General features: G+C 36.4%; 3 protein-coding genes and 1 pseudogene across 14 annotated transcripts; 2 read left to right on the top strand and 2 right to left on the bottom strand.

Annotated features, from left to right (window-relative positions):
• The first annotated feature begins 1,435 nt into the window (after window positions 1-1,435).
• Window positions 1,436-4,947, top strand: LOC111304942 (uncharacterized). The gene is made up of 3 exons (XM_022901992.2): window positions 1,436-1,945; window positions 2,210-3,701; window positions 3,819-4,947. The coding sequence occupies exons 1-3, from the start codon at window positions 1,636-1,638 to the stop codon at window positions 4,003-4,005; spliced, it is 1,989 nt and encodes a 662-aa protein (XP_022757727.2). The 5' UTR covers window positions 1,436-1,635; the 3' UTR covers window positions 4,006-4,947.
• On the top strand, window positions 4,585-5,260 carry LOC149512781 (uncharacterized). The gene is made up of 2 exons (XM_089749944.1): window positions 4,585-4,814; window positions 5,089-5,260. The coding sequence occupies exons 1-2, from the start codon at window positions 4,585-4,587 to the stop codon at window positions 5,189-5,191; spliced, it is 333 nt and encodes a 110-aa protein (XP_089606070.1). The 3' UTR covers window positions 5,192-5,260.
• A 592-nt stretch (window positions 5,261-5,852) lies between these two features.
• On the bottom strand, window positions 5,853-13,121 carry LOC111304945 (uncharacterized; annotated as a pseudogene). Its single transcript, XR_016331094.1, has 6 exons — window positions 13,001-13,121; window positions 12,636-12,728; window positions 11,418-11,448; window positions 6,416-6,442; window positions 6,208-6,339; window positions 5,853-6,112 (listed from the first exon to the last, which is right to left on the bottom strand). The product of XR_016331094.1 is annotated as an uncharacterized LOC111304945 (transcript).
• LOC111304946 (uncharacterized) lies at window positions 5,853-13,121 on the bottom strand. Of its 11 annotated transcripts, none has more exons than XR_016331086.1 (12): window positions 13,001-13,121; window positions 12,636-12,728; window positions 10,934-11,066; window positions 9,458-10,850; window positions 8,675-9,361; window positions 8,498-8,581; window positions 8,201-8,276; window positions 7,747-8,063; window positions 7,284-7,625; window positions 6,416-6,442; window positions 6,208-6,339; window positions 5,853-6,112 (listed from the first exon to the last, which is right to left on the bottom strand). XR_016331086.1 is itself a non-coding variant. In XM_089749942.1 (9 exons), the coding sequence occupies exons 4-9, from the start codon at window positions 10,802-10,804 to the stop codon at window positions 7,434-7,436; spliced, it is 2,703 nt and encodes a 900-aa protein (XP_089606068.1). In that variant the 5' UTR covers window positions 10,805-10,850; window positions 10,934-11,061; window positions 12,636-12,728; window positions 13,001-13,121; the 3' UTR covers window positions 7,126-7,433. The 11 variants fall into 11 exon arrangements, 2 of the variants coding, with proteins under 2 accessions (XP_089606068.1, XP_089606069.1); XR_016331085.1 differs by having other exon boundaries at window positions 10,934-11,061; XR_016331092.1 differs by having other exon boundaries at window positions 7,403-7,625; window positions 10,934-11,061.
• Window positions 13,122-13,534: the final 413 nt, after the last annotated feature.

Below are 13,534 nucleotides of genomic sequence, written 5' to 3'. Positions count from 1 at the left end.
TTCCTTCCATGAAATGACTATCTTTTCCTTTTCTCACAAATGGTTATGCACCTTTAATTGCTTCGATTACAAGAAATCACCAAGAAAAAAGTAAAATATGCCATTTGACATATAGAAACTTGTTTCTTCGGTCACGTCGAAAATCTTATGCGTTGATCGGCATTTGAAGAAACTAAGAAAAAGTTTTTTTCTTATGCGAGGAATAATGATGTACAAAGCAAACTTTACAGATGGAAAGGGTGGATATGGACAGAGACCCCAATGCTTGAACATTTAAGAAAGAATAATGGGATTCGTTGGCTTTTGGTCTGGTTTTCCCTTCTTAGTAGGTCATCGACAACCCAACTTTACTAACAGTTAATTATTAAAGTTGAGTTGATGGAAATACAAGGACCGGGCTAGGATGTTGACGAGTAATTACAAAGCTCTCCTTGGGCCGGCGATTAATTTAAATCTTAATCCTTAGCTGAGTTGGTGAACAATTGAACCTTTTTTATATTAATAGTTTATGAGAAATTATCAGCAAAAATTGTTAATTTTATTTATAAAATTAACAGAATAGCATATATTTTTTAGTATATATTAAAAAAATAAAAATTAATTTTAAAAAATAAAATGTGTCACTAATAATGCTGTAAATCCTTAACTAGTGCAGTGTAGGAATATTATTAAGAGTTGGGAGATATTGGGAACATTGCAAAAACAGTTCCAAGGTAAATTGACTTGGATGGGTTTGTGGAAATTGACTGAAAATTTTAATAGTCATTGGTTTCATGATTTGCTTCTTTACTTGGCTGGCATATTTATGTTTTTTTTATTAAATTCCTAACATTAAAATGAAAATAAAAATACTAGCTTTTTGTTAGGTCAAGACACAAGTGATAAGAGAGGCAAAAAGAAAAAAAAAAGTCCAAAAAGAAAAAGAAGACAGTTTAAAAGACGAAGTTTCTTCGCAAGATCGAAGCGATGAATAAATAAATATTATTACTATACACACATATATATATATATATATTTTTTTTTAAAGAATAAAAGTTAAAAGAAAAGAAAATATAGATAGAAGACGAGATAGTCCGTGTCCCTCGCCCCACGTTTCGGTGCTTTAAATTTCAACGAACTCGTGCATTAAGCTCTGTTTTTATTTTTTTTAAGAATCAGTGTTTTTTTTTTTTAATTTTTAATTTTTCTTTAAATTTTGTTCACTTTTAAATTTATAATTTTTAAATATTAATTTTAATAATATATTAATTGATATGAGATATATTTGATCAGATTCTGTGTTAATTAAAAAAAAAAACTTAATGCCCCGTTGACAGTACATGTATTCCAAATCTGTCCCCCAATTTACGCGTCAAATTTGCGTAAATGGAGGGTTAGAATAGTAAATCCACGAAATCCCATCTATATATGGTCCTCTGATCCAGCCACCGGAGTTGAATCCTGTCATTTATATCTCTACTCCCTACGACTACAGGCACTAAGCCTAACTCCTAACCCCACTCCGAAGAATAAAAGAAGCTTAAGAAAAAAAAAAAAAAAAGAAGCCGTAAGGAGAGCAAAGCAAAGAATCAAAGCTAAATTCGTTAGATTCCATCCTGCGCCTAACTACTTTTATCATTCTAGCGTGCGCCACACATGGGAGGAGATGTAACCGGAGCCATCACCACCGCCGTCGCCACCACGGCAGCCCCACCCTACGGTGGAGGCCCGGCTGAACCTCAGTACGTTTCGGCGAAGACATCGGTTTGGTGGGACATAGAGAACTGCCAGGTCCCCAAAAACTGCGACCCACACGCGATCGCGCAAAACATTAGTTCGGCGCTGGTTAAGATGAACTACTGTGGGCCCGTTTCTATCTCCGCCTACGGCGACACCAATCGGATTCCTTCTTCTGTACAGCAGGCGCTTTCAAGCACCGGCATCGCACTCAATCATGTCCCCGCCGGTAACCTAATCAAAATCCCTAACTTCCTTTATTAATAATTATAGTAAATCAAGCTTGAATAATTTTTTTTTAGTGTGTTAATGCAACGATTGTGAGGCGTTACGGTGATCTTCTATAAATTAGTTTTTTTTTTTTTTTTAATCTTTAAAACTGGTTTACTATGCCCTGATCTAGGGTTTTAACTTTTTATCTTGAAGTTAAAATTAAGATTAAGATGTTATATATAAAAAAAAAGGTTGTTGATTGAGGTTTATATGTGAGCAGGTGTGAAAGATGCGAGTGATAAGAAGATTCTAGTTGATATGCTGTTTTGGGCAGTAGATAATCCTGCTCCTGCGAATTATCTGTTGATTTCTGGGGATAGGGATTTTTCCAATGCGCTCCATCAGTTACGCATGAGGAGATATAATATTCTTTTGGCGCAGCCTCTGAAGGCTTCCGCACCCCTTGTTGCTGCGGCCAAGAGTGTATGGCTTTGGATGAGTCTTTCTGCTGGTGGCCCTCCTCTTTCAAGTGGTGAATCGACTAAACTTGCTAATGGTCACAATAGTTTTAACTCTGAAATGTTGTATAACCCGATTCCTGAAATGGTTCAGTATAGTCAACCAATGGTTTTTAGTTCTGAAAATGTTACATTGGGGAATCAAAATGTTTCTAATGCTGGAAGGAATGGTGATAACAAATATAAAGGGAAATATATGAGGAAAGCCCCTAATCAGCCAAGCATATCAAGACCCTCTAGCGAGCCAACAACTACCATTCAAGAAAATATGAACAATGGATACTCTTACCAGCCAGAGTATGCACAGGCAAAGTCGTTTAAGAAAGCACCACATGAGTTTTTTGGTGGCTGTGAGCCTGCTGTCTCTGCAAGCAAGTCTACTCCAAACTTCTTTCCTAGCAATCCTGACCCATCAGGGAGTAACAATGGTAATTTCATGGGCATTCATCAGAATCTTCATCCTCTTTCATTGAGGCCAAATAACATACCTCTGCAACCAGCTTTTGCACAAGATAATTTGCTACCACCAAATTCACAAAATCATGGTTTCCGCCCAATGCCTCCTAGAATGGAGGCACCTAGATTTCCGGCCCCACTCTCAAATCTGCCTGATATGGGTAAGTTAAATATCTCTAAGCACTCTACCTATACTCAAAATCCTTCTAATTTTCCTCATCGAATTGGAGAAGAGTTTAAAACAAGCTCTATCGAGTCATTGCCTAATCAAGCTGGCCTAAATGTACCACAAAAGAGCCATGTGTTGCACAGTAGCCAAGCAAGTCAGCACGATACTTTTAGTAATAGGTATCCACGCGGTCCTGAATTTCCACCACCATCATCCACAGCAATTTCTAGTTCTCTTAGCAATGGCATTTGGGGAGCTCAAGGACGCTCACCACCTTCTGAATATGTGCAAGGTCTTATTGGTGTTATCTTACTTGCATTAAACACACTCAAAACTGAAAAGATTATGCCTACTGAAGCAAACATTACTGATTGCATTCGTTACGGAGATCCAAAACACCGCAATACTGATGTAAGGAAGGCTTTGGATAGTGCAGTTGAGCAACATATGGTATTGAAGCAAAGTTTAGGTGCAGTGCAGTTGTATGTTGGTAGAAATGAGAAACTATGGAAGTGTGTCAATCCTATTGGTGGGAATCCTAATCAGTTCCCAAAGACAACGTGGGATGGAATACAGAAGTTTTTATCATCCCCTGAGGGACGATCAGCAATGATGGCTTCTCAATGCAGGTAATGATAAGCTTGATGATCTTGTCCTTTTTGTCTCTCTTGTTTTCCCTTTTTTTTAATTGATGCTAGGTTTTGTTTGGGGATTCCCTTAGCTTAAGTTTGGTATCAACTCTGCAGATATGAAGCAGCTTTGGCTTTAAGAAAAGAATGCTTGGAAGAATTTGCTTTAGGTGATGCTCTCCAGATCTTGAATATGATAATTGCCATGAAGAAATGGATTATACATCATCAGTCAGGATGGCAACCAATTACAATTACCCTTCCAGAGACTAAAACAGAAATGGGTACTGGAACCGCTGCTTGACCTGATCAAGAGTGGTTTTGATACTGAAAGTGGTCCTAATGTGGTGAAAGATGGTAAGAATTGTCTGCTGAATTAAGGTTAAGAAACAAGGGTCACTTTGGCAAAAAAAAAAAAAAATCATCAAGTTTCAAGAAAACTATTGGCGGACTATGATTTCTGGCTCATGACAAAAGTAGGAATAGGTCATTTTCTTTTCATGTTTTTGTTTTGTTTTTCCTTTTACCTTTATTTGCTGTGAGACTATAATTGGAAGCTGCAGAAGGGGAAAAAAATCCTAAGTGAAGATGGATTTAGACTGGAAATTATCTGGATCAGGGGCAGAGTTAAGTAATAAGTTCATTCTCTGCGTTCATGTGGATTTGGTATATTACAAGCTATCCCTAATATGTTTGGTTGTTGCTGGTATTGCTTAATTAGTTATATGCTAATTTCTTCTTCCGGCACAATATATTCAGAATTTTACTGTTTGGGATAGAGGTAATCTTTTTGTTTCAGCGGATAAGTCCATGTTGCTTTGTGAGCTTGGGTCTAGTTTCTGCATGTAAATACTGTCTGCAGTATCTCCATCATCAGAATATTATGGAATCTTTTGAAGATGTTGGTGAGGCTTCCAGATCCTGTTGGACAGGTTCTTGGTCTGTTGATTGCATAATGGGGTTTAATAGTGATGATAGGACAAAAGTGGCAAAGATTGAAGGCAACTATAGACGTTATGAAAGCTTTCGAAGTATTTGGAGGTTGCTATGCGCTTGGCAATCAATACATATCATGGAAGTTCTAATAGGGAGCCTTATTCCTGGCAATACAGTGTAAGTATTTTAAAGCATTTATGTGCCATGGAGTACATGGCCATAACTATCAACTTAAGTGAATGTATTAGCTTGAACTTTGTGTTGTTTACACTTTGGAAATGGTGATATCCTCTATTCCATTTAGTACATACTTGAAAATGTTTTATGTTGAAGTTAAACTTGGTTTGGCTAGTAGACTAGTAGCTATCTATTATATTCCATGAGATCCCATATTTGATCTTGTAATTTCTGCATTGGGTCAACTCTTGATATATTTTTTGGTGCTAAACAGTTGGCGGTTGCATAAATTACCATCAGGGGGGATTCCCTATGTTCCAGATATAGTTCCAAACCAGAGCATAGAAATTACCTTGGTGAGATTTGGTCATACTTGAGCTAAATGTATTAGGTCCTTGGACCCATTAAACTTTCGTTTTTCCATTTATTAAGTCGGTTCCTCTGAAGTTTGCGCTGGTCTCGTCCGTCGCTTTTATTTTTAATATTTGCAAAAGGCATTTGCCAGCTGCCAGTTGGGCGATGCAATTCCCCGCATCAATCAGGGCGTTGGAGATGACTTTGACAATTAATAGAAGAATGACCATTGACTTTGACAACCAAACGTTTTTCCGCGGATTCAGTTTCAGTCAACCTTAATGGCTGCTGCCAGGGCTATGAATTCTGAAAAAATATACTTAATTAATCTGGTTCGCGTAAAAATCTTTCAGGATATAGACGCACCGTGCGAGTTTGTTTAATCAGATATCTTATGGCCTATGCATGGACCTATTTTGTCGATATAAAACACAAAAATTGGCAATATGATAGCTTATTCTAATACTGCCGTTGACATTACCCTCGGTATTGCGATCTATCAGAGAACCGATAAAGATCAATCAATGTCCAGGCGAAGATTAAATCGGCGTACACTCTTGAGCCATTTGCAACAGAGAAAAGGATGTCATTCTTTCATCTAAATATGCCCTTGATGCGAACTTCTCAATACCAAAAGTAACACTAAGCTTTTAGCATAATTTCTAAATTTTCAACTACTTGGTGCACAAAAAGAGCTACCGAAATCAGATAATTGGATGCATGTACATAGGAAATTGGCTCACGATACATTTTTTGCATGTTTTTGAACAGCTTAAGGTCAAGGTATACTTGACATTTGTAACATATACTTAAAGCACACCCAATTCAGACTACGGCTCGCATTTATTGAAGCTTTCCACATTGATATCACATCAAAAAACAGCATAACTCATGGAAGGAATGGATTGTGAGAAGGACATGCCTCTTTTTGCTTTCTATAAGCTCTGAGAAGATGAAAACACAGACTATTTAGACCCTAAAATGTAATATTCAGCCAAAAAGAAAAAGTGACTATCCTAATCATGCTGCTGCTGGCTACCTGGTAGCATTTAATCCCCCAAGTCCAATAGTTCCCAGAACAATAAGAAGGAAGGGAATCTGAATCAAAGCACGATTTCTTCTTCCCCCATGAGGTTTGGTACTCCCGTTCTCACAACGTGTGAATGTATAGCTAAAGAAGAAAGACAATGTCTAAATAGCAAATTAAAAAAATATATAGTTACTAATGCTTTCGAAAAAGAAATTACCTGAAAGTGAGCCTTTCCCTTCCGTACCTGTGATAATCATAACGTGGAATTTCAATAGCATGTAAAGATAATTGTTATTGCTATGTTTTCACTCCTCTAATGTAATTATTAAGAAGATTTAAGGATCCCAATCAGGTTTGCAAACTCAATTCTACAAGTTATGTTCAAGAATAATTGCGTCTACGACTGTGTGATTAATTTTTAACCAGTTTCTGACCAGTACATCTGACTCATTGGATACAATCTTATCTAGTGGGAATCTAGTATTAAGGACAAAAGATGATACTATAAAAAGTAGATGAAAAAAAAAAGGCTTAAAGTTGAAAGTAAATGCTATAATATATAAAACAGAGAAATGTTATCATTGAAATGACACCAATTTAATAAATTTAATCCAAAACTAGCAACCCATCAGGTACTAAGAGAAGAAAAAATGGGTGCAGTGAGGATGCAAAAAGACACTATAGGTTAGGTAGTACCAATTGTGGTGATTGATGCAGACACAGATGAGCTCACCCACTAGATCCAATCCCATCTAGTGGAAATTTAAGATTTAGGATAACAGATGACTAACCTATAAAAGGTTAATGAAAAAAAAAGAGGTGAAAAGTTTAAAGGCAATGCTGTGATATATCAACCAGAGCAATTACCATTAACAGGATAACACAAGTTTGTAAATCCAAAATTCCAACCAATCAAGTACAAAAGGATGAAAAATAAAATGGGCAACCATAATGAGGCAAAGAAGAAGTATAAGCTAGATATAGTACCAATTGCGGTGACTGATGCAGACAGATGCACTCACCTACTAAAGCATTGGCGTCAAAAGAGAAGTAAAATTGAAATAATGTTGGTGACACATTAATACCTTCATAATGATATATGGCACAACAAATTCCTTTACAATATAAGAATTGGTCTTTGGCAACATCAAATTACTTCTTTTATCAATATCCAGTTACTGGAAATAGGTATCTCATGGCTTACTCCAAGTTTGATGAGCCACATTGTAGATAAACTAATCCGTCAAATCATCACCAAGAAAATCGAGACCATCATCATCAGTGGTAACACCTCCAGCAGCAGGATTAACATCCAATGGTTCAATCAAACCAGCTATTGTAACCATTTCTGTAGGTCTCTTTTCTTCACTCTCATGTTCATCCATATCATCTCCATAAAATTGTTCCACCTCATTATAAATGATCTCCTAAATCAAGAAAGACAATTCAGGAATAGCATTAAAAATTGGCAATTATTCAAATTAAAATACAAAGTTATTTCTCAAGACCCAAGTTAATGAAAACAATTTAAATGGGAATGAAAGGTACCTCATCTTCTTGGATGGCTTGCTTCTCTGATTCCACAAGCCAGTCATCTAATACACTTTCTAACGTGGCACTGTCAAAGGAAACCAACTCTTCAGGCTTCCTTCCTAGTTGGCGTTCTCTCAGTCGCAAGTTGTAGTGAACATAGGTATGGTCATTCAATCTCTTCCGAGACAAACAGTTGCGTCTTTTGCTGTGAACCTGATCAAATGCACTCCAGGTATGCTCACATCCGATTGATGAACATGTCTGGCTTAGTATATGCACGGCAATTCGTTGCAGCTCTAAGCAACTTATCCCATGTTGTTGCCACCATGATGCTAATGATGAAACAATGATTAGCCAAAAATTTCAACTGACATGAATTTTGCACGAAAATATTGAAAAAAAGAAATTGAATTTATCAAATAAAAGTCTTTGAGAAAACAGGGCTGTGCATAAAATCCTGGTTGAATACCTGGATCAAGCTCGCTTCTAGTACTTATGGCCAAATCAGTTCCAAAATCAGCTTTAGCTGACACAAAATCAGTTATCTGATAAATGAAATCAAAGCATCAGCAGGAAAAAAAAAAGAAAAAAAAAAGAAACATCCATAGTCATATAAAGATAAGAGAGCCAGTTGGCTGCTTTCACAGCCATTGATGCAGCTTCATGGATAATTTGATCTTGAAAAACACAAGCAACCAGTTCGTTTCGGATATGTCATCGATTATCTTACTAGATGTAAAATGTAGCAGAAATGAGAAACCATTACCTGCATGGATGCAGTAATCCTTTTCCCACCGTCTGCCTCCAATCGAACAATACACTCATTTAGACCACGAATTACTTCAGGGTTCTTCAGTGACAAAAAATAATTGAAATTAAGCAAGGAAGATACAGGCAATCAGGAAAAGAAAAAGGTCAAGGCACTGTATTTGTAGTTTTGTACCATCAAAAAATCTGGGCGGTACCGGTAGGATGGATTCAGAAAGTATGCAGCAACATAAAGAGGATGATGGAACAATGAACTCCAATTACTGTCAATCACACTCCAAAAAGGTCCATATTTACGCATATCATCACCATGAATAGCTTTAATTGCAAGCTTTGTTCTACACATGTCATAATATATAAATGGCATTGATCGGATTTCGTCACTAACTATCTTTTGAAGAACTTCAGCAACTGGTTCTAAGGATTTCTTCACATACTGCATTTTCTTCCAAAATGTGACATTTAAGACAATTTTTTCAACCTCTTTACCTTCATCTAATTTGGAAAAGCGGGACGAAAGCCATCTATTGGATTGGAACATTCTCTTAAGACCAACTCTCAGGTCCAACAAGCTCTGTAAAGTGAAGAAATTAGTGCAAAACTTTGTAACAGCTGGCTTAAGAAGTTCCTGTCCCTTCGTAAATTCTTTCCTCATAAAATTCAGCAACCAGGTATTGTTATAAATAAACCTAGTCACCTTTTTTGCTTTATCTATGCATTCTCCCACCCACTTTATATTCACAAAATCCTCAAGCATTCTATCAATACAATGCACAGCACAAGGCATCCAATATAAATTTCTCCTTTTCTCTTCAAGCATCTTTCCAGCATTCCTGAAACTTGAAGTGTTCCTAGTGATCACCTGCAACGAAAGTTATGAGGGAAACAGCTCAGAAGGATGCACACTCACACATATAAAAGTAGATTTCACAGAGAAACAAAAGTAAAGATATATAACCTGGACTACATATTCCTCGCCAACCTCATCCACTGCTTTGTCTAACAACTTGAAGAGATTAGCTGCATCTTCTATCATATCAGTTGCATCAACAGAAGAGAGAAAATAAAGACCACGAGGGCAAGAGACCAAAAAGTTAATCAGAGTCCTCCCGTGTGCATCATTCCAACTGTCAGCCAGGACAGAACAACCAGTAATTGCCCAAGATGCCTTAAACTCCACTAAATACTCCTTAATATTAGCAATCTCTTCCTGAAGGAAACGACCAGATATCAGTCGACTTGAAGGACCTTGTAAGCCTTGCCCATACTGACCAACCAGTTCCAGCATTTTATGGAAATAAGGAGAGTTTGCTGCATTAGAAGGAATTCCAGCATGATAAAAGAATTTGCAGATAGCAGATATAACTTCCCTGCGAGTTCTCCTCTCAAGCCCTATTTTTGTTCTTGTTTGTTTGTAAAGCACTGATGTCTGGCTTTTCAGTGACTTTAAAAATACTGAATCCAGTCTTGATCGCTTAAGTTGTGGTTCAGCACCATTACCACTACTACCAGGAGATCTACCTCTGACATTATTTCTAATATCACTATCAGAAGCTTTATCATCAATAGCCAATATATCCTTACTGATACATTGCAAATACCCGTCCTCCTCTCCACCTTCGTCCTCGTTATCTGAATGCAAGTAGAATGTGGATATCTCCTTGGTATCAGGTTTTCGATGCCTTCTGCCAGTTCGGTGCCATTTCATGTTTTCTTTCATTTTGAGATATACCTCCTCAGGTGCCTTCTCACAAGATGCAACTTCTCCAGGGATCCTAGCAAGATGTTGCTTAAAACGATTTATGCCCCCACTAATTATTTTTTCACAATAGTTGCATTTTACTCTTTTCTTTTTCTCATCTTGAGCAACACAATGTTCCCATCCTGGGTCCACGTATCCTAATGATCGAAGAGGGGTAAACTTGATAATCAAGTTCTTGTCACCCATCACTTTCTTGCCTTTGTGTTTATAACCTGCAGATGCTTCTTCTCCATCATTGTACTCATTAGATTGGAAATTTAGAGTGGCCTGCTCATACTCTGATTGCCTTCGTTTTCGACCAGAACGGCATCCTTCCAGGTTTTTTCTCATATTCAAGCATACTTCTTCAGGAACCTTTTCACAGTGAGTAACTTCTCCAGACAATCTGGCTAAATGTTGCTTTAACCTGAATATTCCACCACTGACTATTTTCCCACAGTAGTTACATTTAACCTTCTTTTTCCTTTCATCTTGAGCAATACCATGCTGCCATCCAGGGTCAACATATCCTGTGGACCGAAGTGGGGCCATCCCTTCAATCATTTGGTAAGTAGCTCAAGAGCAGAAACTTTATATCATGAGGCTGTTCCTGATTGAATCAAAAAGTTGAAATAAATAGAAGTAAATGGAAAATTTTAAAATCATCACACTAGAATTAAATTTAAGCCATACAGTGAATTTGCCATTTTGAAACACTGGAAATCCCTTTCTAACTGCAAGTCTCCTGTTGCATATCCCTCAAAGATTGAGCTCACTTGCCTTTATTCCTCAAAACCATTTCACAAGTCCATAAAGCAAGCCTGAGCTAATTATCAAAACTTAAGTAACAGGTGATTTGGGAACCAACGAGGCAGGCAATACAAAAAGAAACATATAAAAATTCCCTTAGATGCACCAAAAGAGATAAATACACCAATCCAAGTCATTTTGACATCCAGAGGAGACACCATAAAGTGGCAAGAAGGTATAATCTATTGCTTCCTAAGTTTAGACCACAAGCTATTATGTCTTCATTAAATGTGCTACCTTTGGAGAATATTAAACAAGAAATTTCTTCCCATGACAGAATGTATAGCCTATTTGAGAGTTTGCAAACCATGATTTCTTGGAATACTCTTAAAATTTTCTCAAAAGTATATGAAGTTAGGAGAATTACCAGACTGTAGACAAGTGTAAGCTTCTGTAATCTGCAGAAAATGCAAATCTACAAGTTGAAATTCTCACAACCATAAATGCAATTGAATTATTTTTAAATTGCAGAATACATGATAGAAAATATTCACACTATAATCTCATTTTACTGTTCCTGGAAGAAGGAAGAATGTTATGATCAGGCAACACATGAACTAAACTAAATGGAAAGACAGAATCTTCATACTACATTGGTTACTTGTGTTCACAGGTATGTTGGCTCTTATCAAGAATGGCAACCTTCATAATACATACGATATTTGAGACAGTAAATGGCTCAAAAAGCCCATTCAATGAACAAAGTTCCCCACTTAGCTTCTATATAAAAGGGCATTAAACACTGATGCCAGTCTAGAGTGAGTAATATGTTTCTTTGATGCTGAGAAAACTAATTCCAATTAAAAGCTACTATTTGAAGACTAATCCTAGCCTTTAACAGGTAAATTTTAGTCAGATTTTGACATGTTAAACAGTTATAAATCCAAAAAAAATCTTGAAAGAATATAAAATACTAACAAATCCAATTACTCACCAGAACATACCATAACAAATCACTGCTTGCACCAAGAATTTAATTAAAACAAGATGCAAATCCCTAAGCAATCCAGCTCCCTCCATGAATATTATTAACATTCACTAAATTGCTCAAATCACTCTACGCTTAAATTGTAAAAATGCTTTGTTTGTTCAAATCAACCTCTAAAATGCTTAAACTTATCTCAACATGCTCCAACTGTTCCTTTTCAATTCCCTAAAAAGTGTGCCACTAATAAGCTAAAACTAATACAACAAGCAGATTTTTGGTTTACAAACCTAATTCAATATTCAAAGACGGCACAAAAGGTCTTGTGCACTCCAATCAAAGCATATAAAAAAAAGGATCAAATGTCTAAAGGAAAATCAAATGTCTAAAGCACTCAAATCACTCTACGCTTAAATTGTAAAAATGCTTTGTTTGTTCAAATCAACCTCTAAAATGCTTAAACTTATCTCAACATGCTCCAACTGTTCCTTTTCAATTCCCTACAAAGTGTGCCACTAATAAGCTAAAACCAATACAACAAGCAGATTTTTGGTTTACAAACCTAATTCAATATTCAAAGACGGCACAAAAGGTCTTGTGCACTCCAATCAAAGCATATAAAAAAAAGGATCAAATGTCTAAAGGAAAATCGATGCTCACCAACTTGAACTTAGACTCCGCCGAAGGCTTTTCGTGAACAGGAAACAAGTCAGGATGTGACTCCCATACTTTCTTTCTATAAGCTGCTTTAACCTAACCGAATCAAAATTCATAAAATAAATAAATAAATTTACAACTTCATAAACTAAAAAAAAAAAAGAAATCGAGGAAATTTGTTAGTCTAGCCGATTAAAAGAAAGCAATCAAAGCTACAATCTCCAGAAGGAAAACAACTCAAATTCATAAATTTCAATCCAAGTCAACAACAACAAAATTGGGTAAAAAACCCTAAAAACCAAGATTTAAGAGCGACGTAAAAAGGTAATAAAAGAATGATAATAAAAAATTAAAAAAAAAAAAAACACCTGAGATGGAGTAGGGCGGGAATTGGGTGGGAAACCTAGCAAGAGTCTGGCTTCATCACCCTGCATTTCTGTAAATTGGTGGGGCTGAGTCGCCTCATGATTTTAGCTTCCGTTGTTCTTTAAGTTTTTTTTTTTTTTTTTAATTTTATATTAATATTAGGAAAGTTTTTGGGTGTGAAACGCTCGGATATTTTACAGGTGTCGGATAGCTAAAGGACGGCCATCAAGTTCCTGATCATGGATGAGATGGAAATTCCAATCTGATGTGATGTATATTACACATCAGAAACTTCGAATCTACTTTTACTGTTGATTGATCTAAGTGGTGGACTAATTGGCATGTGATGTGCTCCACTTGCTCACTATTTTCTGAAACGTTTCCGTTTTAACCTTTTTCTCAACCGTAGGTTTTTTTAGACTTTTGAGCTTGTCATATTATATTCTAAAGAATTTAACTTTTTATATTAAAAAAATACATTTGCCTTTGAAATGATTGCAAAGTTTTTTAAACCTCTTCGTTGTAAACATAGAACA

The sequence above is a fragment of the Durio zibethinus genome, chromosome 21 (genome assembly GCF_047325235.1).
Source record: "Durio zibethinus cultivar Kanyao isolate XHJ-2024 chromosome 21, ASM4732523v1, whole genome shotgun sequence".
NCBI lineage: Eukaryota > Viridiplantae > Streptophyta > Magnoliopsida > Malvales > Malvaceae > Durio > Durio zibethinus.
This window is presented reverse-complemented; position numbering and strand designations above follow the sequence as displayed.